Here is a 27352-nt window from a genome sequence, read left to right on the forward strand (position 1 = left end):
AGTCATAGTTATTGCCTTTGTGGTTTAAATACCTGCCTTTTTAAAGTAATAAACTTTAATGTATAACTCAACTGTTACAGTTTGTGTTAAATGTATGAATACCTTGACTATTATGCTACAGTTTGTGTGCTGTGGTGTGGCCAAGGTACCAGTCTGTTTACCTTCACACATTCCACTTGTACTCTGTGTCATATGCCAAAGATACGATAAGATGTTTAGCATGACAAGGAGTGGAATGATAGCTAAACAGACTGGTACCCTGACTAGCTGTGTTCGCCTACATCAGGGGTCCCCAATTACATTCACCCGAGGGACAATTTTTCTTTTTATATATATATTTATTTATTTATTTCCTTGAGCGGATGGTCGGGGGGCAGGAACATAGTTAGAAATAATTTTTACATTGCAAATTGACCACAAGAATCCCAAACAGATATAATTTTTGTCAAATACTATCTTGAAAACTTGATTGCTAACATGCACAACTTTGGGGATTTGTATTAACAGTGTAATTAACAAAACACTATAAGGTGTTTTTTCCATTCAGGAAAGCTGTGTCGAGTACATTTTGCTCCATCGCCTCTACATCCTGGACAGTATTCATAGGGAAATCACCCCCCTTGGGTAGTACTGCTGTCGCTGTTACTACTGTCAGGTCGACTCTTCTTCATCCATGTCTGAGTCCGTCTGCAGATCAGAAATCTCTACCTTTTTTAAGTTTGATCTGAGCCTGTTCATAGGTAGCTGTGACAAGAAAAACATTACGTATTTAGGCTGCTGATCTAGTGCAACATGTTGGTCTTTATGGTCATCTTAGCTGGTACCTAGTTGGGTTAACCTTTTGGGCCAGACATGGACAAACCCATGTGTGCTACAAAATGGGTCCCTATGGCTGCATTTACACAGGCAGCCCAATTCTGATAATATTTTCCACTAATTGGTCTGACCAATCAGATCAGCTCTTTTGCCAATAATTGGGTAAAAGATCAGAATTGGTTGCCTGTGTAAATGTAGCCAAATGGACCCTTTACCATTTTAATGGGCTCTAGTTGACATACAGTAACCTCAATCGCTTTTTTTTCATTTGAAAATATTTATTTTTTAACCATTCAGATTTCAGAATAAATTCAAGATCATGTCATTTAAATGTATCTGGTCAGTCTGTTCTAACAAGCTGAGTTTAGCCAGCTCAATAATTGAACATGGTATTTATTTTATTTCAGTTTCAAAAACAAAGTTTCAAATTTCTGTTTCATTTGGGTTAGTTTAAGTTTTTTTATTTTACAAAACTACAACAACCTTTATAAAATAAAAAAATCTATAAATTCCTCCAAAAATAATTGAATCCTTAAATCGGTTCTACTCAAGTTTGTTCGATTCCACTCAAAAAAATCCCCAACATATTACAGCATGTGAATCTCGAATCATTTCCCAAGCGATTCCTGGACAATTCATCAGCTTTCTGCAACCAAAATGGCAGCCATTATATTAACCGTTCATGTGGAATACACATCGTCAGTCACAGGCTCCATTAGGAAATGTGTTGATGATGATGTACCCACAATAACAATCCGGACATACCCCAACCAAAAACCCTGGATTAATGGAGATATCCGTACAATGCTGAGAGCCAGTACTGCAGCATTCATGTCAGCAGAACGAACCTTGATGACTCTGGCACGCGACGCGTACAAGGCAAGCAGGTAGGAACTCTGCAAAAAAATAAAAAATCCATTAGGGACGCAAAAAGACAATACAGACTCAAACTTGAATTTATGTTCCACAACTCAGACTTGCATTGCATTTGGCAAGGACTACAGACTATCACAGAATACAAAGGCAAATCCAGCTGTGCGGTGCCCACCTAAGCCTCCCTCCCAGATGAGTTTAACCCATTCTATGCTCGCTTCGAGGCAGACAACCGAGCCAAACAGGAAGAGTCTTGCTACTCCGGACGACCGGGTGCTTTCATTTTCCGAGGCTGACGTTAGGAAAACTCTGAGTGAACACTCACCAAGCCGCCGGGCCAGATAGCATCCCTGGCCGCGTCCTCAGAGTGTGTGTTAACCAGCTTGCGGGCGTCTTCTTGCACATCTTCAATCTGTCCCTGTCCCAGGCTGCAGTCCCCACCTGCTTTAAGGAGACATCATCCCAGTGCCCAAGAAAAACAAGGTGACATGCCCAAATGACTATTGCCCCATGGCGCTCACCTCAGTCATCATGAAGGCATCGGGAGGCTGTTCATGGCCCACATCAAGGCCAGCATACCAGGCACACTGTACCCACTCTTGAGTCAATATGTATTTAACCCCTTTGTTATGGCAAGCCTAAATAAGTTCACAAGTAAAAATGTTCTTAACAAGTAACGAAAGTTGCATGGACTCACTCTGTGTGCAATGATGGTGTTTAACATGATTTTTGAATGACTACCTTATCTCTGTATCCCACACATACAATTATCTGTACAGTCCCTCAGTCGAGCAGTGAATATCAAACACAGATTCAACCACAAAGACCAGGGAGGTTTTCCAATGCCTCACAAAGAAGCGCACCTATTGGTAGATGGGTAAAAAAAAATAAGCAGACATTGAATATTCCTTTGAGCATGGTGAAGTTATTAATTACACTTTGGATGGTGTATCAATACACCCAGTCACTACAAAGATACAGGTGTCCTTCCTAACAGTTACATTTTAATTGTATTTAACCCTTATTTTACCAGGTAAGTTGACTGAGAACACATTCTCATTTACAGCAACGATCTGGGGAATAGTTATAGGGGAGAGGAGGGAGATGAATGAGCCAGTTGCCAGAGAGGAAGGAAACCGCTCAGGGATTTCACTATGAGGTCAATGGTAACTTTAAAACAGTTACAGAGTTTAATGGCTGTGATAGGATAAAATTGAGAATGGATCAACAACCTTGTAGTTACTCCACAATACTAACCTACTGTAAATGACAGTGTGAAAAGAAGGAAGCCTGTACAGAATAAAAAATATTCCAAAACATGCATCCTGTTTTCAATAAGGCACTAAAGTAAAACTGCAAAAATGTGGCAAAGATATTGACTTTATGTCCTAAATACAAAGTGTAATGTTTGGGGCAAATCCAACACAACACATCACTGAGTACCACTCTTCATATTTTCAAGCATGATGGGGGCTGCATCATGTTGTGGGTATGCCAGTCATCAGCAAGAAATAGGGCATTTTTTATGATAAAAAGAAGCGGAATAGAGATAAGCACAGGCAAAATCCTAGAGGAAAGCCTGCTTCAGTCTGCTTTCCAACAGACACAGGGAGACAAATTCTAATTTCAGCAGGACAATAACCTAAAACCAAATATACACTGGAGTTGCTTACTAGAAGATAACATTGAATGTTCTAGGGAGGCGTAGTTACAGTTTTGACGTAAATCGGCTTGAAATTCTATGGCAAGGCTTGAAAATGGCTGTATAGCAATGATCAACAACGATCTTGACTGAGCTTTAAGAATTATAAAATGAATAATGTGCAAATATTGCACAATCCAGTTGTGCAAAAGAAAGACTCACAGCTGTAATTGCTGCCAAAGGTGATTCTAACATGTATTGACTCAGGGGTGTGAATACTTATGTAAATTAGATGTTTCTGTATTTAATTTTCAATAGATTTGCAAAAATTTCTAAAAACATGTTTTCACTTTGTCATTATGGGGTATTGTGCGTTTAAAAAAATATTCAGGCTGTAACACAACAAAATGTGTAATAAGTCAAGGGGTATGAATAATTTCTGAAGGCACTGTATGTGAGAATGATGTTCATTGAGTACAGTTCAGCATTCAACACTATTGCTCTCTCCAAACTCGACACCAAGCTCAGAGCCCTGGGTGTGGACACCTCCCTCTGCAACTGGATCCTTGACTTCCTGATGGGCAGACCACAGGCTGTGAGGATTGGCAACAACACCTTCTCAACACTGAATCTCTGCTGTACTCCCTGTTCACCCACGACGTGGCTTTGTACGAAACCAACTCCATCAAGTTTGCTGACGACACCACAGTTGTAGGGCTGATAACCAACCACGATGAGTCAGCCTATAGGGAGGAGGTAAGTGAACTGGTATCGTGGTGTCATGACAACAACCTCTCCATCAACATTAGCAAAACAAAGGAGTTGATTGTTGACTTCAGGAAGCAGAGGGAACATGCCCCGATCCACATAAACAGGACTTCGGTAGAGAAAGTTTTAAGTTTTAAGTTCTTAGGCGTCCACATCAACAAGGACTTGTCAGGGACTAACAAAACCACACTCTTGTCAAGAGGGCGCAACAGCATCTCTACTTTCTAAGATGCCTGAAGAAATGTGGCATGCCGCACCCCCCGGGTCCTCTCCAAATACTACTGCTGAACCATCGAGAGTGCCCTGACCAGTTGCATCACGGCCTGGTACGGGAATTTCTCCATCCATGACCGCAAGGCCCTCCAGTGGTTGATGAAGATGGCCCAGTACATCATTGGGACAGTACACCCACCCATCCAGCACATCTACATGAAACGGTGTCTGAGGAAGGCACGCAGCATCATCAAGGACCCCACACACGCCAGTCAGGCAGATGGTATCGGAGCATTAGGTCTGATACCAACAAGCCCTCAGACTGTTGAACACTTGAAATGGACTGACCACCTGCTCTGATTCTCTGCCCTTTAGCACACATGTACTCACTCATGCACACACCCGCAACAAATGTCCTTGTTTTTGAAAGAAAAGCAAATTTACAGGCTCAAAATGGCCAGAAGCAAAGACCTTTCTTCTGAATCTCGCCAGTCTATTATTGTTCTGAGAAATGAAGACTATTCCATGCGAGAAATTGCCAAGAAACTGAAGATCTCATACGACGCTGTACTACTCCCTTCACAGAACAGCGCAAACTGGCTCTAACCAGAATAGAAAGAGGAGTGGGAGGCCCCGGTGTACAACTGAGCAAGAGGACAAGTACATTAGAGTGTCTAGTTTGAGAAACAGACGCCTCACAAGTCCTCAACTGGCAGCTTCATTAAATAGTACCTGCAAAACACCAGTCTCAACGTCAACAGTGAAGAGGTGACTACGGGATGCTGGCCTTCTAGACAGAGTTGCAAAGAAAAAGCCATATCTCAGACTGGCCAATAAAAGATTAAGATGGGCAAAAGAACACAGACACTGGACAGAGGAACTCTGCCTAGAAGGCCTGCATCCTGGAGTCGCCTCTTCACTGTTGACGTTGAGAATGGTGTTTTGCGGGTACTATTTAATGAAACTGCCAGTTGAGGTTGAAAAATCTGATTTTAAACCTAACCCTAACCTTAAATTAATCATATTTTTTTTTAGATATAGCCAATTTTTACATTGTGGCTGTGGTAACTTGTGGACACCCAGAGACAATCCGTGACCATATTCACACCAGATAGCCCACTTACAACCCATTTAAAATTGATACAGGGCCCATTTGGTACCCAAGTTGTAGCCCACGTGGGTTTGCCTGTTTGTGACCCAAATGGTTTTCCTGATTGAGTCCCAAACCTTATTCCTGAAAAAATAACACAAGATGTGCCCACTTACAGCCCATTAAAAATGATTCAGGACCCATTTGGGACCTGCATGTAACCCACGTTGGTTTGTCCATGTCTGACCAAAAACGTTACCCAGTTGCTAACTTTTGAATGTACCATGTTCAATTCCTAATGACTTCTCAGATGTAATTATTTGCAAACAGGGACAATTCCGTTGCAAACTGGACACGCTGATTTGGCATTGGAGAAATGTGATTAACACATAGGCCTTTCTCTCTGTCCATTATCCCGTAATATGTAAAATGATGTAGAATTGCACAACATTTTTATAAAATGCTATTTTTTCTCTGACCTGCAAATATGATGATAGATTCATGCAATGCTTTTACTATAAATTAGATCTTTCCACCACTATTAGTAGAACGAAGAACCGTTTTTAAAACTGCATATCTACGGAACCCAAACCGGCTGCGCGCGTGCGCCATCGTGCGTTATCGTGCATAAATGTATTCCCCCCCCCACACCAAATGCGATCACGACACGCAGGTTAAAATATCAAAACAAACTCTGAACCAATGACATTCATTTGGGGACAGGTCGAAAAGCATTAAACATGTATGGCAATTTAGCTAGTTAGCTTGCACTTGCTAGCTAACGTTAATTTGTCCTATTTAGCTAGCTTGCTGTTGCTAGCTAATTTGTCCTGGGATATAAACATTGAGTTGTTATTTTACCTGAAATGCACAAGGACCTCTACTCCGACAATTAATCCACACATAAAACAGCCAACCGAATCGTTTCTAGTCATCTCTCCTCCTTCCAGGCTTTTTCATCGTTTAACTTATATGGTGATCGCATCTAAACTTTCATTGTATTACCACGACTACCGGCAAAACAGTTCGTCTTTCAATCACCCACGTGGGTATAACCAATGAGGAGATGGCACGTGGGTACCTGCTTCTATAAACCAATGAGGAGATGGGAGAGGCCGGACTTGCAGCGCGATCTGCGTCAGAAATAGGAATGAGTTCTATTTTAGCCCTTGGCGTCGCAGACGCTCGTTGGCGCGTGCGAGCAGTGTGGGTACAATAATTGAATAACATGGATTTCTAAATTTATTTTGCGACGCTCGCGCACACGACGTGTCCGGTCTGGTCAGCATGTTAAGGCTTGCTCAGTGCAAGAAGTGAGGGTGAACTGTAGAATGTTCTCTGCTATCCACTTTGTTTCAATTATTATTTGGGGTATTGGGGAGGGTCACTTGTTTTTTTTTTAAAGGGTTCAGGGAGGTAAAATATTTTTTTGCTCAGAGAGGTCATACTCTGCTCAGAGAGGTCATATTTTCTCCATGTAACCCTTATTATAAATAACGTTCATACCCGAACATTAATGACTTTCAGCTTCAATTGCAGGTGTAAAATGCAGTTTATTTCTGTAGCCTATCTAGCGTTTTGAAAATGCATCACCGTTTATGGCAGCGGTTCTGCATGCATGTTCGAGTGTGCACACGTGCATGAGCTTGCCCTGGGTTTCAAAAAGTTTGAAAACCACTGGGATGCATGATAGTGGCAACAAATGGAGTTCAGTTGGGTTCAATATAGTAATGATAGTCTACAGTATTTCTTACAATCAATTTGTACTGGAATTGTTTTGGTCATTGTTAATACGTGCAGCAATTATTCCATTTCAAAATAGTTTGGCAAAATACTTTACTCATCAGATTGTGCTGCTTTCCACTCTTTTTGTAATACTTGCTCAAGAGTCTATGACCGCGGTTGCAGTAAAAACATTTTAGGGGTGCCCTTTTTTCACTCTGAGCACATGCCCCCCAAAAGGCACTGGCGTGTCTCACTCAAACATATTTTCTTTCACTTTCTAACACCTGTTGATGACGTGAAATGATCAGGGCGCGCCCCCTGCCAAGTCAGTGTGCATTGCCAGAGTATACAGTTGCCTTGCCGTAGGCGTAGAAGACAGTGAACACGGAAGACAGTTCCGGGTTTATTATTCACAGACAGCAGTCGTTATCATTCTGTAGTTAGTCACATATCATTTCAGAAAACGATGTCACTTTTAATGGATAACCAATTTGGAGAACTTCCAGTCGACAAATCAGTGGATACAAAGTTCTTTCTGGAGTCAGTGGCATATCTTCCGCCTTTTTTTGGTGAGTACAGAAGTACACCTGAACGGTCGGTAGACGACCTGTAGCCTATCACATTCATTGGTCTTCATGAAACTGGAGAGGTGCTCAAGTTGTCTCATCGTCACCGATACCTTAGAAAATGTCGTCACTTCATTTTCTTTTTGTTTCACTTTTCATTATTGTCTTCCCCTATAACAACATTTAGAAATAGACTGAACTAAATTAAAAACAATCAACTTAAATGTGTATTTTGTCTAAGAAACCAACACAGGTTTGACAAAGTTGGCTAGACAGTGCCATTGACCTTGTTGAATAAACAACATATGACGTTGAGTGAGTACAGCGCCGTTATAATCGCTTTGTTAACGACAGAGTTGCATAAAGATGACCATCACCCAAACGAATATAGTAGGCCTACCATAATAACCGATTATTACATTTTGAATGATCCGCAAATAAACTCTTTGTGGATGGCTCAATCATAGGATCATTTTGGGATTTAAATGCGCTAGTGTCTGTGTGGTAACAACCTTGCACGATGTTGTTTTTACATCTTGGAAATGTTAAGGAATAGTCTTAACATAAAGTGTAATAATCTGATTTTAAAACCAAGGAAGTATTGAGGTGGTGAAACCAAAGGGCAAGAGGGGCCATGTGAATTAGTATGCAGCTGCTGTAGCTCTTCTCTCTCTCCTCCCACACTGCCTGCTGCATTGGCCTCCTTGTGACTTTAGACTTGAATGGACCCTTTTCTCTATTGATTGCCCGACAAGAAACTTTCATATAATTCACATAAGCATTGTGGGAGAATAAGGGTCATTTCTATTCTATTCTTTCCTCCCCCAAGGATGTTTCTCCGGCTACATCCAAGATGCTGTGTCTGCATTTACTCATAACTGCTTGGTTGCATTTCAATCCAATGTTTTGTCCCTCTCTTTCTTCTTTCCAGACTGCCTGGGGTCAAAAGTATTTGTTCCTATCAAATCAGACATCAGTGGCAATATAACAGTAAGTATGTTTTCCACACCCTCTAATTGTGCCTTAAAATAAGAGTAACCCTACAGCAATAAATGCCTACGTCTATACATTTTGTTGGTAATATTTTCCTTCCAGAAAATCAGAAGTGTGTATGACAAGGACCCTGCCAAGTATGCAACACTACAGCAGATGGTGGAGTCAGAGAAGGAGGCATACGGCACAGAGTGGCCCAAAGTGGGAGCTACCTTGGCCCTGATGTGGCTGAAGAGGTGAGCTCAGAATCATCTCACCTGAATGTGTTTAAGGCTGTGTTTACAGTGGTAGCCCAATTCTGATATTTTCTTTCACTAATTGGTCTTTTGACCAATCAGATCAGTTCTGAAAAATATCTGATGTGGTTGGTCAAAAGATCAGAATTGGGCTGACTAGAGGCTGTGAAATTGTGTTCTTATTTCTAGATAGAGATCTGCACGTCATAAATAATGTTGTGACTGAAATCAAATGAGTTAAGCTGATTGTCCTCTTTCCCGCAGAGGCCTCCGTTTCATCCAGGTCCTGCTGCAGAGCTTGGCAGACGGAGAGAAAGACGAGAACAACCCTAACCTCATCCGTGTCAACATCACCAAAGCCTACGACCAGGCCCTAAAGAAATACCACGGCTGGCTAGTGCAGAAGATATTTAAGGTGAGACCATGTGACTAGAGTCATGTGGTAGCATAGTCTTGACCTCCTAGCCTTTTACTTGTGACTTGGTGTTCTACTTAACCCTGGTTCTCAAGCACCTCTGAATGTATTGATTTCATATTGAACTTCATTTCTACATGTAATAACTGAAAACGACGGATTGAATTTGAATGTAGATGAACTGCCCAGCCAAGGTGTTGTAACTATGTAACAACTGGATTTCTCCTTGTCCCCTCCAGGCGGCGTTGCTTGCAGCACCCTATAAGTCAGACTTTATAAAGGCCCTGTCAAAAGGTCAAGAGGTCAGAGAGGAGGACTGCATGGCTAGTGTACGCCAGTTCCTCATCAACTACACGGCCACAGTGGATGCAATCTATGAGATGTATACAACGCTGAATGCAGAGCTGGACTATAGTGTTTGATGTCCGCCATACTGGACCACAGCAGCATCCTGCATGTTATTTTCTTTCAGTCTTCTATTTTTCATCCTTTCTCTCAGGTTATGGAACATTCCAGCTTATGAGAATTGAGGACTTTATTTCAAAGACGCTGTTTTTATTCGTATCACCATTTGTATTATTAATTTCATGTCCCTCCTTTTAAGTCCCTACCTACTGAATGTTGACAGTTTGGCCCCAGGTGAGTTGCTATTGGATGGAAAGTGGCATATTCCGTGTTGAGTCTTTTATAAATTCAAGAAATGTAAAAATTGCAGGAATGGTACAGGTCTAGCACAACTCTTGTTGCGTAAGCCTATTAAGCGGTCTGCTGCAGTTACACATGATCCACCATCAGGTAAGAGACATTTAGAAGTGATACCCAGAGAGCTGGTCAGTGTTATTCTAGTACTGTATCTCTCTGTGGGAGGGAAGAGTGTTTCTGCTGATGATACAAGACTCATGAAATCCCTACTGTAACTCTGCCCTGAAACGTGAGATAGTACCCTCACTGCCCTGTAGCTAGGGGAAGTTAACTACCCCGTGCCTTTAGAGATTGTAACCAGCATTAGTGGTTTTAATGCTTAGTGCTGTCTATTGTGTGATGTTTTGTTTGTGGCTTCTGCATGTTTGTTTGAACAACTGAATCTTTAGTTGAGTAGAGTTGCACTTCCTTCATGTCTTTTTGAAATACATATTTTCAATCCATTCAATTTTTTTGACACATTTTGCATTTCACATTTTAGCCATTTAGCAGATGCTCTTATCCAGAGGGACTAACAGTTAGTGTATTAATCTTAAGGTAGCTAAGAGCGACAACTGCATCTCACAGTCATAGTAAGCAAAAAATAAATAGTAGCTATCCTCAAATGCAGTGCTAGACAATGTCAAACAGTATTTGGCACATACATGTACATGTCAGTTTCATTCACTATTGGGGTGTTGTACTTCATGTGATTTTGAAAGCTTGCTGTAATAGCAACATTTTATTTTACTTCAGAAAGTGTATTGTTTCTGAAATAGTACTGTATTTCCTAATTGTTGGTTGTTCTATAGTGCTGGTGAATCAAAAGAACAACATTTATTGGCTCAAATCAGTTCAAAGAGCATGGTCAATGCAATCTAATTATTTATTTGTGAGATACACGCTTGTGTTTGTCCTGTATGTATACCTGGAATATGATTATGTGCATTGATAACATTGAAGTGATTTTTCAGGTCAATCACGACCAAAACATCCCACCACCTGAACAGCTTCTTCCCCCATGCCGTGGCCCTTACCAACCGGTCACAATGATCTCCTCATTCATGGACTAGGCACTGTTTACTATTCATCCAAGGACGATGCACCCTGCAATTTCATAGAACTGCACATTACTCCCAGTGTGGTCATCTGCTGCAATAGCCCATCCGTGACAAGGATCGATGAGTTGTGACTTCCGAGATGCCATTCTGCACACCACTGTTGTACTGTACCATTATTTGTCTGTTTGTGGCCCGCCTGTTAGTTTGCACAATTCTTGCCATTCTCCTTCGACCTCACTCATCAACGAGCTGTTATCGTGCGCATGTTGATTTTGTCCCCCCACACCATATGCGACCAGGACACACTTTGAACCAACTATATTAATTTGGGGACAGGTCAAAAAGCATTAAACATTTATGGCAATTTAGCTAGCTAGCATGCTGTTGCTAGCTAATTTGGCCTGGGATATAAGCATTGGGTTGTTATTTTACCTGAAATGCACAAGGTCCTCTACTCTGACAATTAATCCACCGATAAAACGGTAAAAGTTTGTTGTCTAGTAATCTCTCCTCCTTCAGACTTCTTCTTTGGACTTTATACTGTATGGCGGTTGGCAACCAACTTTAAGGTGCATTACCACAACCAACTGGACTGGAGTGTAGACCTCAGTTCACCTGTCAATCACCCACGTGGGTATATGATCTTAAAAACAAACAAGGAGATGGCATGTGGGTATATGCTCCTTAAAACCAATGAGGAGATGGGAGAGGCAGGACTTGCAGCACATCAAGCGTCACAAATAGAACCAAGTTCTATTTTAACACTTGGCTACACAGACGCTCGTTGACACCCGTGAGCAGTGTGGGTGCAATGATTGAATGACATTTACTTTGCAGCACTCGCGCACGCATTGCGTGCGTTCTGATCAGCATGTAAGTCGCTTAGGTCACTTGTTTAGCCCATTGTAACGTTCAATCGAACAGTAACTGAATGCCTCGATGCCTGTCTGCTTGCTTTATATACTAGCAAGCCACTGCCATGTGACTCACTCTGTAGAAGGATCCATTTTTGGGAACAGGCCAGTGAGTGTATATTTCCCCTATAGCATATCATCCCGTAAATTGCTTTATTTATACATCTATACATGTACAATTTATAATGTAGCTTATTGTGTTTATAGCGTAGTCTGTAGTGTTCATTGTCTACATACTGTATGTGGATTGTGTAAATTCTGTGTCTATATAGCTTGTCAGTATATTCTGTTTGTCTGTATATTCTGTTTATTGTGGCAGCACCATTTCACAGAGTCAAACTCCTGTACATGCTAATGTATTTGGCTAATAAAGGTGATTCTGATTTCACTGAATAACCTGTAGATTTCTATATACATATTGCATTTTTAAGATTAAAAGGGGTTCTGTGTATTGAGTCACTGTTAGTGTCTTTCATCACTTTATACTTAAACCAGCTACTGCCTCTACCCGATTCACTTGCAATTCAGAAGCAATTCACTTGTCAACCTCATGGAGGAGACATTTACTAAATGTTAATTCATTGATTGTGCCCTTCTCATGGGATGCAGTTGCAACTTTTATCCAGAGGTCACCTGTTTGTTTACACGCAACAAAACTACTATGTAGTTAGAAGAAATAAAATAGTTAGATACTTAGACAAATGTCACACAATGGTACAATAATCGACAATAAACCACATTGCAGACCACTAAAATAGAGTTGAGACATAAAACATTCATAGTCAAACATGGTACATAGTTATTATACATTACATCATCTAAACAACGCAGGCATTTACAATTTTGTTACCTGATAAAATATATTTTCTTTCATTATTTTCATCTAGACCGTTAAAATGATCATTTTGGCTGGACAGTTGACGGAAAAAGATAATCCCTAATGTCATTGTATAACCCACAGTAAAGTATGTATGCGCTGTAGATAAAGGGGCATAAAATACTGGAACACTCATACTCCACATTTACTCTGCATCTTTATTTCCAATAGCATTATGCAGTCAAGATACTCAGATGACTGCTCTAATGAGATCCTTCCCTTTTTCACCAATCCCATTTTACCAATACTTTCCCCCTATTCCACTGACTCTCATCCCCGTTTTCTTCCCTTTCCCCTTCTTCCTCCATTATCTCCCCTCTCTCGCTGTCCCTGGGGGACTCTGGTGGTGCTAGAGGATAGAGTGGCTCCTGTCCCTCTGATCTTGTGTGAGTGTGTGCTGTTCAGGACGAACAGGCCCTGTAATCCTGCAGGTTTATCAGCACAGCTGCCTCAGGTTCAGCCAGGAACCAGGACAGACGGGGAGGAACAGGACGGGAAGCCCCCAAGCAAGGCAGACAAAACACAAGAGACTAGGGCCTCACTAACAGCTCCACCTTTTCAACAGGCCTACTCAACACCTAAACGCTTTGAAGAAACAGCTTAATCAACAGCCCCTATTTCCAGCAGGGGTGTCAAACATGCAGCCTCCAATCTGACTTATTGCGACCACCATTTGTGCGCCTAACATGTATGAATCAAGTCAAATAAAAATCCAATCAGATGTTATTTGTCACATGCTTCGTAAACATGCTTCGACTAACAGTGAAATTATTACTTACGGATCCTTTTCGAACAATGCAAAGTTAAAGATAAAAAACAGAAATAGTGACACGAGGAAAAAATACACAGTGAATAACAAGTAAAAATAACATTGCTATAGACAGGGAGTACTAGTGCAGAGTTGATGTGCAGGAGAACGAGGTAAATTAAGGTACCTACAGTTGAAGTTGGAAGTTTAGAATTTAAACTCAGTTTTTCACAATTCCTGACATTTAATCCTAGTAAAAAGTCCCTGTCTTAGGTCAGTTAGGATCACCACTTTATTTTAAGAATGTGACATTTCAGAATAATAGTAGAGAGAATTATTTATTTAAGATTTTCTTTCATCACATTCCCAGTGGGTCAGAAGTTTACATACACTCAATTAGTATTTGGTAGCATTGCCTTTAAATTGTTTAACATGGGTCAAACGTTTCAGGAAGCCTTCCACATGCTTCCCACAATAAGTTGGGTGCATTTTGGCCCATTCCTCCTGACAGAGATGGTGTAACTGAGTCAGGTTTGTCGACCTCCTTGCTCGCACACGCTTTTTCAGTTCTGTCCACACATTTTCTATAGGATTGAGGTCAGGGCTTTGCAATGGCCACTCCAATACCTTGACTTTTGTCCTTAAGCTATTTTGCCACAACTTTGGAAGTATGCTTGGGGTCATTGTCCATTTGGAAGACCCAATTGCGACCAAGCTTTAACTTCCTGACTGATGTCTTGAGATGTTGCTTCCATTTATCCACATAATTTCCATTTATCCACATAATTTCCCTTCATGATGCCATCTATTTTGTGAAGTGCACCAGTCCCTTCTGCAGCAAAGCACCCCCATGTGTCACAGTTGGGATGGTGTTCTTCGGCTTGCAAGCTCCCCTTTTTCCTCCAAACATAACGATGGTCATTATGGCCAAACAGTTCTATTTTTTGTTTCATCAGACCAGAGGACATTTCTCCAAAAGTACAATCTTTGTCCCCATGTGCAGTTGAAAACCGTAGTCTGGCTTTTTTATGGCAGTTTTGGAGCAGTGGCTTCTTCCTTGCTGAGCAGCCTTTCAGGTTATGTCGATATAGGACTCGTTTTACTGTGGATATAGATACTTTTGTACCTGTTTCCTCCAGCATTTTCACAAGGTCCTTTGCTGTCGTTCTTGGATTGATTTGCACTTTTCGCACCAAAGTACGTTCATCTCTAGGAGACAGAACGCGTCTCCTTCCTGAGCGGTATGACGGCTGCGTGGTCCCATGGTGTTTATACTTGGTACTATTGTTTGTACAGATGAACGCGGTACCTTCAGGCATTTGGAAATTGCTCTCCAAGGATGAACCAGACTTGTGGAGGTCTACATTTTTTTTTGCTGAGGTCTTGGCTGATTTATTTTTATTTTCCCATGATGTCAATCAAAGAGGCATTACGTTTGAAGGTAGGCCGTGAAATACATCCACAGGTACACCTCCAATTGACTGAAATGATGTCAATTAGCCATCAAAAGCTTCTAAAGCCATGACATAATTTTCTGGAATTTTCAAGCTGTTTAAAGGCACAGTTACTTAGTGTATGTAAACTTCTGACCCACTGGAATTGTGATACAGTGAATTATAAGTGAAATAATCTGTCTGTAAACAATTGTTGGAAACATGACTTGTGTCATGCACAAAGTAGATGTCCTAACCGACTTGCTAAAACTATAGTTTGTTAACAAGAAATTTGTGGAGTGGTTGAAAAACGAGTTTTAATGACTCCAACCTAAGTGTATGTAAACTTCCAACTTCAACTGTATGTACATATAGGTAGGGTTAAAGTGACTAGGCAATAGGATAGACAGTAGCAGCAGCATATGTGGTGAGTGTGAATGTGTGTGAGGCATCAGTATGCATGTGTGCGTGTGCTATGTGTGTGTATTGGTGTCAGTGAAACTATGTGTGAGCATAGTCACCAACCTCTAATGACTTGTGGTCGGGTGCCTTGCAGTTGCCGTGCCAAGCGGTGATGCAGCCAGTCAAGATGTGTTCAATGATGCAGCAGAATAACATTTTGAGGATCTGAAGGTCCACGCCAAATCTTTTCAGCCTCCTGAGAGGGAAGAGGCGTGGACCATGTTAATTCCTTAGTGATGTGGACACCGGGGAACTTGAAGCTCTCGACCCACTCTCCTACAACCCCATCGATGTGGATGTGAGCTTTTTACGTATGTAAGCAGAGGTGTTTTTTACATTTTATTTCCTATTTTTTAAACACTTGTCTGACTCTCCTGTTTGCGTTAATAAAAATGGCCTTTCAGCAAAACTGACTGACATGCCTGATTTACAGTAGCGTCACATCTTTTGTGAGCTGACATTTTGGAAAATATAAGCCAGTTTAGACGACAGGGGCATGGAAATGATGCAGAACCAGGACTGAAGGCACAGAACCACCAGGCTAAATAATCAACAAAGTTGGCTAACCTATCTCCAAATAATCATTATGAAAAGTAATATATTATTTCACATTAATCCTGAGGAGAGTGTGCATTTTTCACACACAAATGCAACACCGCAGGGAGAGGAGTGAGGGAAGGCCTATGGACTCCCATATCCAGTTGAAATCGGGAAGTTTACATACACTTAGGTTGGAGTCATTAAAACTCATTTTTCAACCACTACATACATTTCTTGTTAACAAACTATAGTTTTGGCAAGTCGGTTAGGACATCTACTTTGTGCATGACATGTAATTTTTTCAACAATTGTTTACAGACTGTATCACAATTCCAGTGGGTCAGAAGTTAACTGTGCCTTTAAACAGCTTGGAAAATTCCAGAAAATGTCATGGCTTTAGAAACTTCTGATAGGCTAATTGACATCATTTCAGTCAATTGGAGGTGTACCTGTGGATGTATTTCAAGGCCTGCCTTCAAACTCAATGCCTATTTGCTTGACATCCTGGGAAAAAAAATAAAAAAATCAGCCAAGAAAAATTGTAGACCTCCACAAGTCTGGTTCATCTTTGGGAGCAATTTCCAAACGCCTGAAGGTACCATGTTCATCTGTACAAACAATAGTACGCAAGTATAAACACCATGGGACCACGCAGCCGTCATACCGCTCAGGTAGGAGACGTGTTCTGTCTCCTAGAGATGAACGTACTTGTGCGAAAAGTGCAAATCAATCCCAGAACAGCAAAGGACCTTGTGAAGATGCTGGAGGAAACAAGTACAAAAGTATCTATATCCACAGTAAAGCGAGTCCTATATCGACATAACCTGAAAGGCTGCTCCCGCAAGGAAGAAGCCACTGCTCCAAAACCGCCATAAAAAGCCAGACTACGGTTTGCAACTGCACATGGGGACAAAGATCATACATTTTGGAGAAATGTCCTCTGGTCTGATGAAAAAAAAAAAATAGAACTGTTTGGCCATAATGACCATAGTTATGTTTGGAGGAAAAAGGGGGAGSATTGCAAACCGAAGAACACCATCCCAACCGTGAAGCACGGGGGTGGCAGTATCATGTTGTGGGGGTGCTTTGCTGCAGGAGGGACTGGTGCACTTCACAAAATAGATGGCATCATGAGGAAGAAAAATGATGTGGATATATTGAAGCAACATCTCAAGACATCAGTCAGGAAGTTAAAGCTTGGTCGCAATTGGGTCTTCGAAATGGACAATGACCCAAAGCATATGGCCAAAGTTGTGGCAAAATGGCATAAAGACAACAAAGTCAAGGTATTGGTGTGGCCATCACAAAGCCCTGACCTCAATCCCATAGAAAATTTGTGGGCAGAACTGAAAAACGTGTGCGAGCAAGGAGGCCTACAAACCTGACTCAGTTCCACCAGCTCCGTCAGGAGGAATGGGCCAAAATTCACCCAATTTATTGTGGAAAGCTTGTGGAAGGCTACCCGAAAAGTTTGACCCAAGTTAAACAATTTAAAGGCAATGCTACCAAATACAAATTGATGCAAACTTCTAACCCACTGGGAATGTGAAAGAAATAAAAGCTGAAATAAATAATTATTTCTACTATTATTCTGACATTTCACATTCTTAAAAATAAAGTGGTGATCCTAACTGACCTAAGAGGGAATTCATTTTTACAAGGATTAAGTCAGGAATTGTGAAAAACTGAGTTTAAATGTATTTGGCTAAGGTGTATGTAAACTTCCGACTTCAACTGTATATACACACACACACACACACACACACACAGACACACAGACACACACACACACCTCTTTCAAGGATGCACTAGCTCCAAGCTACCCCACACCGTTGGAGTCATTCTGTAATAAAAGCTACTAAAGAGAATAGAATCCCCCCTTTCCAATAATAACAAAAGAGCATCCAGTTTCACCAGCCAACAGTAAATCCTTAGGCAGCGATGCTATAATCATGTAATATACATGCCGTTTCAATGATTAAATAAAAAATGATATATATATCACACACACAGTGCCAGTCAAGAGTTAGGACACCTACTCATTCAAGGGTTAGTGTTCATTTGTACTATTTTCTACATTGTAGAATAATAGTGAAGACAACAAAACTATGAAATAACACATATGGAGTCATGTAGTAACCAAAACAGTGCTAAACAAATCAAAATATATTTCATATTTGAGATTCTTCCAAAGTAGCCACCCTTTGCCTTGACAGTTTTGTACACTTTTGGTATTCTCTCAACCAGCTTCATGAGGTAGTCACCTGGAATGCATTTCAATTAACAGGTGTGCCTTGTTAAAAGTTAATTTGTGGAATTTCTTTCCTTCTTAATGCGTTTGAGACAATCAGTTGTGTTGTAACAAGGTTGGGGTGGTATACAGAAGATAGCCCTATTCGGTAAAAGACCAAGTCCATATTATGGAAAGAACAGCTCAAATAAGAGAAATGACAGTCCATCATTACTTTAAGAAATTGTCAGTCAATCTGGAGAATGAAGGACTTTGAAAGTTTCTTCCAAGTGTAGTCGCAAAAACCATCAAACTCTATGATGAAACTGGCTCTCATGAGGACCGCCACAGGAAAGGAAGAACCAGAGTTACCTCTGCAGCAGAGGATAAGTTCATTAGAGTTACCAGCCTCAGAAAATGGGCAATTAACTGCACCTCAGACTGCAGCCCAAATAAATTCTTCACAGAGTTCAAGTAACAGACACATCTCAACATCAACTGTTCAGAGGAGACTGCGTGAAATCAGGCCTTCATGGTCAAATTGCTGCAAAGAAACCACTACTAATAGGACACCAATAAAGAAGAAGAGACTTGTTTGGTGCAAGAAACATAAGAAATGGACATTAGACTGGTGGAACTCTGTCCTTTGGTCTGATGAGTCCAAATTTGAGATTTTTGGTTTTTGGTTCCGTGTCTTTGTGAGACGCAGAGTAGGTGAACGGATGATCTCTGCATGTGTGGTTCCCACCGTAAAGCATGGAGGTGGTGGCGTGATGGTGCTTTGCTGGTGACACCGTCTGATTTATTTAGAATTCAAGGCACTTAACCAGCATGGCTAGTGCAGCATTCTGCAGCGATACACCATCCCATCTGGTTTGCGCTTAGTGGGACTATCATTTGTTTTTCAACAGGTCAATGACCCAACACACTTCCAGGCTGTGTAAGGGCTATTTGACCAAGAAGGAGAGTGATGAAGTGCTGCATCAGATGACCTGGCCTCCACAATCACCCAACCTCAACCCAATTGAGATGGTTTGGGATGAGTTGGTTTGCAGAGCGAAGGAAAAGCAGCCAACAAGTGCTCAGCATATGTGGGAACTCCTTCAAGACTGTTGGAAAAGCATTCCAGGTGAAGCTGGTTGAGAGAAATTCCAAGTGTGCAACGCTGTCATCAAGGCAAAGGGTGGCTACTTTCAAGAATCTAAAAAAATATATTTTGATTTGTTAAACACTTTTTTGGTTACTACATGATTCCATGTGTTATTTCATAGTTTATGTCTTCACTATTATTCTACGATGTAGAAAATAGTAAAATAAAGAAAAACCCTTGAATGAGTAGGTGGGTCAAAACGTTTGACTGGTACAGTAAGGTAGTAAGTAAGGCAGTAAGTAAGGTAGTAAGTAAGGTAGTAGTCGTCATAGTAGTATCTGTCAGCGATGGAACCTTAGTGGCCAGCTTCAGTCCAACAACCTCTCTATATGCAGTGGACTCCTCCTTTCTCCAAAGCATAGTGCTGCCTAGCGATCTTCTTTCTTACTCTCGTCCATTCTGGAATACAGATGAAAGTGGTAAGGGTGTTGTGTGGATAAAGACATGTACTAGATCTCAATGTTCGGTACGTGTTCAGAGATGTGAGCTGAGTTGATTGGGTTGTTAGCAGATAGGTCACAAAGCTGATTAGCCTCTGACCCTTGGGTCACTGTACTAAGCCTAGAGTATATTTAGAGGACCCAAAGAGGCTCAGAGAAACAGAATGTTTGTTTTGGGTCTTTCTACAATCTCTCCCCCATGTTCTTTCTCTCGCAATAGATATAAAATAGCATAATTAAATAAAAAGTTTAAACTTCGGACCACTTGGAATTAACATTTTTGCTTATTTGTATTTTCTGAATGCAGTTGAGTCTTAATGCTTTTTTTGCCTGTAGTGTTTCAATATGTGCACCTAAAAACTAAAATAAAGTGCTGGGATTAGAAGAAAAAAAATATTTATTTGACAATCTTAATTAAGAATAGGAGACTGGGTATGGGAGTCTCGGGTTATGCATGTACTCATGTAAATGTAGTCATTTCAACATGTTTGTAGAGTTAAATACCTGTTAAATATTGTAATTGCACTTAATAATAATTGAGTCAGTTATGTACATTGTCATCCAACAGAATCCTGACTGACTGGTTGAAAAGAAAAGTCATATTTGACAGTGCTGACATATAAAGAGCTTCTTTATATAGCCATACTTCTCAGGCATCAGATAGACCACTACAAAGAAACGACATCTTATTTTCAGAAAGAAAACATTGACAGAAAAGCAGTGAATTATACTGTAAAAAATGCCTGTTCTCCAGTGATCAGTAAGGGACACCTCTCCAGTGAACTCGACTCATTTGTAAACCAATGCTCTACCATGGAATACTTCAATTTGATAGTCATGCCTTCAGTTTGAAAACACATTTCTCCTGTCTCTGGAAAACTATCGGAGGGACTCCTGTTGATTAAGGTAGTATTTTTGTTATTGATGACCTAAATGATGAATGTCAACCAAAGCTAAGAGCAAAATGTGAACAAATCAGAGAATCAAATGACACATCCCATCCCCAATGTCTCAGTGCTGTTTTGGGTAAAACATGATAACTCTGTCATTCCATCAAACATTAACATGATGACTAGCAGATCTCTTGCCTGTGACATGGGGCCTAGCAACAGCGTGGTAACAGACAGTCATAATTGTAGAGAAGACAACAAAAACATAAAGGTCAATCATTATATAAAGATATTATCCTCCATTAGCAGCCAACATAGGTTGTGCCTAACAAAAATACAAAAATATTCAAGATTAAGTTTCTTTTGAAAATAAAAACGGTTCCCTGACACATTTCCCCATGTCTTACAGCAGTGCATTATAATCAGTGACTTTTATTGGTCAATTAAGGGTAAGGGTTAAATAAAAACAAGCTGACAGTCTGGAGGCCTGGAGTTGGGCCATTGTATGCCCTAAGTATATACCATTTTCCAGTTGTATTTTTTTTGCACTTTGTAAAGGGCATTAGGAGGATTGCCTGCGCATCACCTTTTCACCTTACTTCAAATGATAACATTCTTAAATGATTAAAAAATTCAACAGTGGACAGATGGAGACAAAAAACAAGCTTCAAAACACATTATTCTGAGGAACAAATGTGGCAGATGTGAACTGATTCTCTGATTGATCGACAAATCCTCCGCCATGAAAACATTAAGACGTCAAATAAGATGACCCTGCAGGTCAGTCATGATTATCATTACCCTTTTAAGGTTTACAACACTTGGTCAATTCCAAACCACATAGCCCTGTACCAATACAACACACACGCTAAATAAAAAGGTACCGTACGTTTCTCATTCTGAGGTGGTCTCTTCAAAATTACACACCTGCATCCATGGAGTTCCTGTTTTACAGAATATTTCAGTCTGAGTGCCCTGTGTGGACACATCCTGTCTTATCTGAACACAGGCAGCTGGACGTGGGTGTGCTGTAGGTTGTGGTCTAGTAGCCTTGGCATCCCCACTGCCTCGTAGCCCCGTCCCAGCATGCTCTCCTTGATGCAGGGCGGGTGGAGATCACTGATCAGGCACTCCAGAGACTGCAGGCTGCTGCTCAGCACAGAAGCGTGGCACAGGCTGGTGCTGGGCAGCCCACAACAGATGCCCAAGCTTTGGTCTGTGGCGTAGACCTGGGGGTGAGGATGGTGGTGGGGGTGGAGCTGGTGGTTGGGGTGATGGTTTGGGTGAGGGTGGGGTTGGGAGAGCCCCATGTCTCTGGCCCGGCCCATAGAGGAACCAGGCACCAGCTCCTGAGGGTTGTAACAGTCACTGTCCGGGGTGACCAGAACACTGTTCCAGGGAGGGGCGAAGTACTGGCCCACAGAGAACTCCCCATGCATAGCAGCACAGTTCAGAGGGGAGGAGCTAACCCGGTCCTGCCCAATCCCTGCTCCTGCCCCGTTAGTGCCTGCACTGAGGGGATGGTGCCTATAGGAGAGCTGTGCTGAGCAGGCCAAAGGGAGACAGGTCTCTGGAGAGCGGCTGACCACGGCCCCTCCCCCGCTGCCCATTCGAGCATTGTTGTACATCCTTAGCGCCCCCTGTTGGTAGTGCTGCTGTTGTTGTTGGTGCTGCCACATGCTATAGTCCACTCTCTCCAGGTAGCCAGCCTGGGCCATGTCTGCGCTCTGGGTAGGCAGCACAGCCCCGGAGTACGCTAGGCTGCTCTGGGGCACCACTCCCCAGGTAAAGCCAGAGTCTGAGCAGGCCACAGCAGCCACAGCCTGGCGTGAGGGGCTCGGCTGGGCCTCTCCCCCGTGCTGCAGGGCCTGGCTGTGGGAGTGTCTGTTCATCTGCCTCAGCAGGCTCTGGACGTCCAGGTCCGACTGAGAGGCCAGAGTCTGTCCTACTGGGGTGGGGATGACAGAGGCAGCAACAATGATATTAGAGGGAACAGCCATTTTGGGCCCGTCAGGAGGCTTGCAGGAGCCCATGTGGTAGCTCTTCTGCTGCCCGTGTCTGTTGTTACTGAGAGGGTTGTATGGTGCCGCTGCAGTTTGGGCGGGGGAATGTTTCGTCCTCTTGCCCTCAGAGTTTTTCAGCACGCCTTTGACCACGGAGACGGAGGCCTTTACAACACCCAGTAGGCCCTGGTAGGCTCCTGAGTAGGGACTGTAGTGCTGGGTGCATGTGGTGTCCAGGCCGTTGACCGTCCTGTTCAGCTGTTTGTGCTGCGGCACTCTGATGTTGGATGGGAAGATCTTGATGGACAGGGGGCTGCTGGCCGTCTTCTGGGCAAAGGCATCCAGCTCTGCAGGGGATGGATACCGAGGGCCATTCATGGAGGACAGCTCACCTGCAACACAAACAAAGAAAAAAAATGGTTAGCCTATACTTCCTTAAGATCTAGCTTACACAAAGTGCCTGGTTATAAAGTACAAGAGTAGGCTTGATGATAATTGCCAGCTGGGACTAAAATAAAGAAAATCAGTATATCAATTGACCAATCCATATAGGCCAAAACACTCCTTGTGATAAATATTCCAACAGATAAAGCATGTCAGAACAGAGAACACAATGTCCAAGGACCAGAGACAAGAGGAATAGCCCAATAAAAACACACTTATTGTAACGTCTCCTCCATTTCCTTTTCACACTCTCCAGTTTCACCTCCCTCCCTTTAGGAAGATGAACCGTTGACATCTGCATCTCTTTTAAACTCATTATTGGGAGGGAGACACCTCCGGCACGGTTTGATCAGTGCTTTATGAAATATATTCTGACTTATTTCAACCCAGAATTGGATTACCCTGGGAAATCAGGGAGAAGAGCAGGAGGCAGCCGGGTACAGAAGAAAAGCCAATTTTGTCGCAGCGGCTCAAGTGGGATTCATTTGGTGACATTTGGCCATGAAACTAGCGTCAGATGTGCCGAGTTAAAAGCTGGAGTGGATGGGGCTGGATGTTAAGAAATTACAGCTGTACTGTGTTCCCCGTTTCTACTGTAGGCCAATCTAAACCCAATCCTGATGTTGTGGTTTCTCAAAGCCTGAAAAACAATATAAAATCTGATGAGAAAAATATATATTTGTATTCCTTTTCATCTCACGATTACATCTTTAAAAATGTAATTGGTGAACAAGTTTTACCATGAAGCTCACATCCAACAATGTCTAATGAGACTTGAATATGAAGATAGTCGTCGTGGCCAAAAATATTGGCACCCTTGCACTTTTTTCAAGTAACTCACATTTTTCCCTAACAATACGTTTAAATTGACCAAAGTATTTGGTCTCCACAATTCTTTATTTCACTGTTAATATTGATTCAGAACTTAATGTATCCATTTAAAATCAGAAAATAAACAGAAATGTACACCCTAGACTTAATATTTGGTAGCACAGCCTTCAGTCAAAATAACTGCAATCAAGCACTTCCTATAGCCATCGATGAGCTTCCTGCACCTCTGTACTGGCAGTTTGGCCCACTCCTCTTGTGCAAACTGCTCCAGTTCTCACAGATTTGAAGGGTGCCTACTCCCAACTGCTGTTTTCAGATCTCTCCACAAGTTTTTAATGGAATTCAGATATGGACTCATTGCTGGCCACTTCAGAACAGTTCAGCATTTTGTCTTGAACCATTCCTGGGTGCTTTTTGAAGTGTGTTTGGGGTCATTGTCCTGCTGATAAAACCTTCGACAGAGACCTAGTGCCAGAGGAAGCAAAGTAAACCCAAAATATCACTGAACCTCCATGTTTGACTGTAGGGAAGGTGTTCTTTTCATTGAAGGCTTCATTTTGTTGTTTTCTGTAAACAGAAATCGTGCACTTTACAAGTTGTTTTTTTTAAACTCTAATTTGGTCTCATCTGTCTACAGGACATTCATCCAGAAGGATTTTGCCATGTTCATGTGTGTTGTGGCAAATTTCAGTTAGGCTTTCTTATTTCTCGCTCTCAGCAGTGGGGTCCTCTTGGGTCTCCTACCCTTTCATTGAGCTGGCGACGGATGGTGCGGGTTGAAACAGTCGCACCTTGTGTCTGAAAGTCAGCTTGAATCTGTGTGGCAGTTGATCAAGGTGCTTTCTCCACCATTCCAACAATCCTTCGCTGCAATCTTCCATCAAGTGCTCTCTTGCGGCCACGTCCAGGGAAGTTGGCTACACTGGCATGGGCCTTAAACTTCTTGATAACATTATGTATGGTGGAAAATGGAACATCAAGGTCTCTGGAGATGGACTTGTAGCCTTGAGATTGTAGCCAAGCATGGACAATCTTGTGTCTGACCTCATTTTCTCCATGCTCATTGCGGTACACACAGCGACACAAAAACAGGAGAATGAGTCCTTTTCTCTATTCAAACTGGTTGAATGCGATTTTTACATGCATTCAATTCAAATCAAACTTTGTCACATGCGCCGAATACAACAAGTGTAGACCTTACTATGAAATGTTTACTTACAAGCCCTTAACCAACAGTGTACCTCAAAAATATTTACCAAATAAACTAAAGTAAAACATAATAAAAAGTGACAATAACGAGGCTGTACACAATGGGTACCGGTACTGAGTCAGTGTACAGGTTAGGTAATTTGTACATGTAGGTAGGGGTGAAGTGACTATGCATAGATAATAAACAGCGAGTAGCAGCAGTGCACAAAAAAAAGGGGGGGAGGGGGGGGAGGGGGTAATAGTCCAGTGGCCATTTGATTAATTGTTCAGCAGTCTTACGGCTTGGGGGTAGAAGCTTTCAACTTCACTACGGTAGGGGGCAGAATTTGAAATTTTGGATGAAAAGCGTGCCCAAAGTAAACTGCCTGCTACTCAGGCCCAGAAGCTAGGATATGCATATAATTGGTAGATTTGGATAGAAAAAAACTCTAAAGTTTCCAAAACTGTTAAAAAATTGTCTGTGACTATAACAGAACTGATATGGCAGGCGAAAACCTGGGGAAAATCCATCCAGGAAGTGCTATTATTTTGAAATGCCTGTTTTTCCAACGAAAGCCTATCCACCATACAAAGACTTATGACCTAGTTCACGATGTCTGTGGCTTCCACTACATGTGGCCAGTCTTTAGGCATTGTTTCAGGCTTATACTATGAAAAATTAGGGAGAAAAAGCACTTTCAATGAGAGGCCAGTGGAAATTTCCAGACATGAGTCCAGCGCGTGACCGGGAGTGCGCTTTTCTTGTTTCTCCTTTTCTACTGACGAAGCTATTGTCCGGTTGAAATATGATCGATTATTTATGACAATAACAACCTGAGGATTGATTATAAACATCGTTTGACATGTTTCTACGAACTTTTATGGTACTTTTTTGATTTTTCGTCTGTCTGTTGTGACCGCGCTTTGTTCCAATGGATTACTGAACAAACGCACCAACAAAACTGAGGTTTTTGGACATAGAGGGACATTATCAAACAAAACAAACATTTATTGTGTAACATGGAGTCTTCGGAGTGCAACCATATGAAGATCAAAGGAAAGTGATAAATTGTATCGCTATTTCTGACTTTTGTTACTCGTCTACTTGGCTGGTTACTGTTTGTAATGATTTGTCTGCTGGGCGCTGTTCTCAGATAATCGCATGGTTTGCTTTCGCCGTAAAGTCTTTTTGAAATCTGACACCGTGATTGGATTAACAAGAAGTTAATCTTTAAACCGATGTATAACACTTGTATGTTTCATGAATTTTTATAATTAGTATTTTTGTTTTTGAATTTGGTGCTCTGCAATTTCACTGGATGTTGGCCAGGTGGGACAGTAGCGTCCCACACCCCCTAGAGAGGTTAAGGAGCCTTTTGGTCCTAGACTTGGCGCTCTGGTACCGCTTGCCGTGCGGTAGAAGAGAAAACAGGTCTATAACTTGGGTGACTGGAGTCTGACAATTTTATGGTCTTTCCTCTGACTGGATTGCAGGAAGCTTGGAAGTTTGTTGGTGATGTGGACACCAAGGAACTTGAAACTCTCGACCCGCTGCACTACAGCCCCGTCGATGTTAATGGGGGCCTGTTCGGCCCGCTTTTTCCTGTATTCTACGATCAGCTTCTTTGTCTTGCTCACATTGAGGGATAGGTTGTTGTCCTGGCACCACACTGCCAGTTCTCTGACCACCTCCCTATAGGCTGTCTCATCGTTGTCGGTTATCAGGCCTACCACTGTTGTGTCATCAGCAAACTTAATGGTGTTGGAGTCGTGTTTGGCCACACAGTCATGGGTGAACAGGGAGTACATGAGGGGACTAAGTACACACCCCTGAGGGGCCCCAGTGTTGAGGATCAGCGTGGCAGACGTGTTGTTGCCTACCCTTACCAACTGGGGCAGCCCGTCAGGAAGTCCAGGATCCAGTTGCAGAGAGAGGTGTTTAGTCCCAGGGTCCTTGGCTTAGTAAAGAGCTTCGTGGGCACTATGGTGTTGAACGCTGAGCTGTAGTCAATGAACAGCATGCTCTCAATCTTAATTCTGTATTGACCCTCTGCTTGTTTGATGGTTCGTCTGAGGGCATAGCGGGATTTCTCCTTTTGTCCAGGTAGGAAAGAGCAGTGTGG

At 42.0% G+C, this 27352-nt stretch overlaps 2 protein-coding genes across 3 annotated transcripts in view; one reads left to right on the top strand and one right to left on the bottom strand.

The window, feature by feature from the left end:
* The first annotated feature begins 7468 nt into the window (after positions 1 to 7468).
* On the top strand, positions 7469 to 10315 carry LOC111981566 (glycolipid transfer protein). The gene is made up of 5 exons (XM_024012893.2): positions 7469 to 7696; positions 8625 to 8683; positions 8789 to 8922; positions 9187 to 9337; positions 9577 to 10315. Exons 1-5 carry the CDS (start codon positions 7594 to 7596, stop codon positions 9757 to 9759), a joined length of 630 nt encoding a protein of 209 aa, XP_023868661.1. The 5' UTR covers positions 7469 to 7593; the 3' UTR covers positions 9760 to 10315.
* Positions 10316 to 21312: 10997 nt separating this feature from the next.
* Positions 21313 to 27352, bottom strand: part of LOC111981662 (protein FAM222A) — a 30338-nt gene continuing 24298 nt past the window's right edge. For both annotated transcript variants that reach the window (XM_024013043.2, XM_024013044.2), the window contains exon 3: positions 21313 to 23158. In XM_024013043.2, the coding sequence (XP_023868811.1) occupies positions 21759 to 23158 (1400 nt within the window). In that variant the 3' untranslated portion in view covers positions 21313 to 21758. The remainder of the gene's footprint in view (positions 23159 to 27352) is intronic.

This window comes from Salvelinus sp. IW2-2015, linkage group LG20 (genome assembly GCF_002910315.2).
Source record: "Salvelinus sp. IW2-2015 linkage group LG20, ASM291031v2, whole genome shotgun sequence".
Lineage (NCBI taxonomy): Eukaryota > Metazoa > Chordata > Actinopteri > Salmoniformes > Salmonidae > Salvelinus > Salvelinus sp. IW2-2015.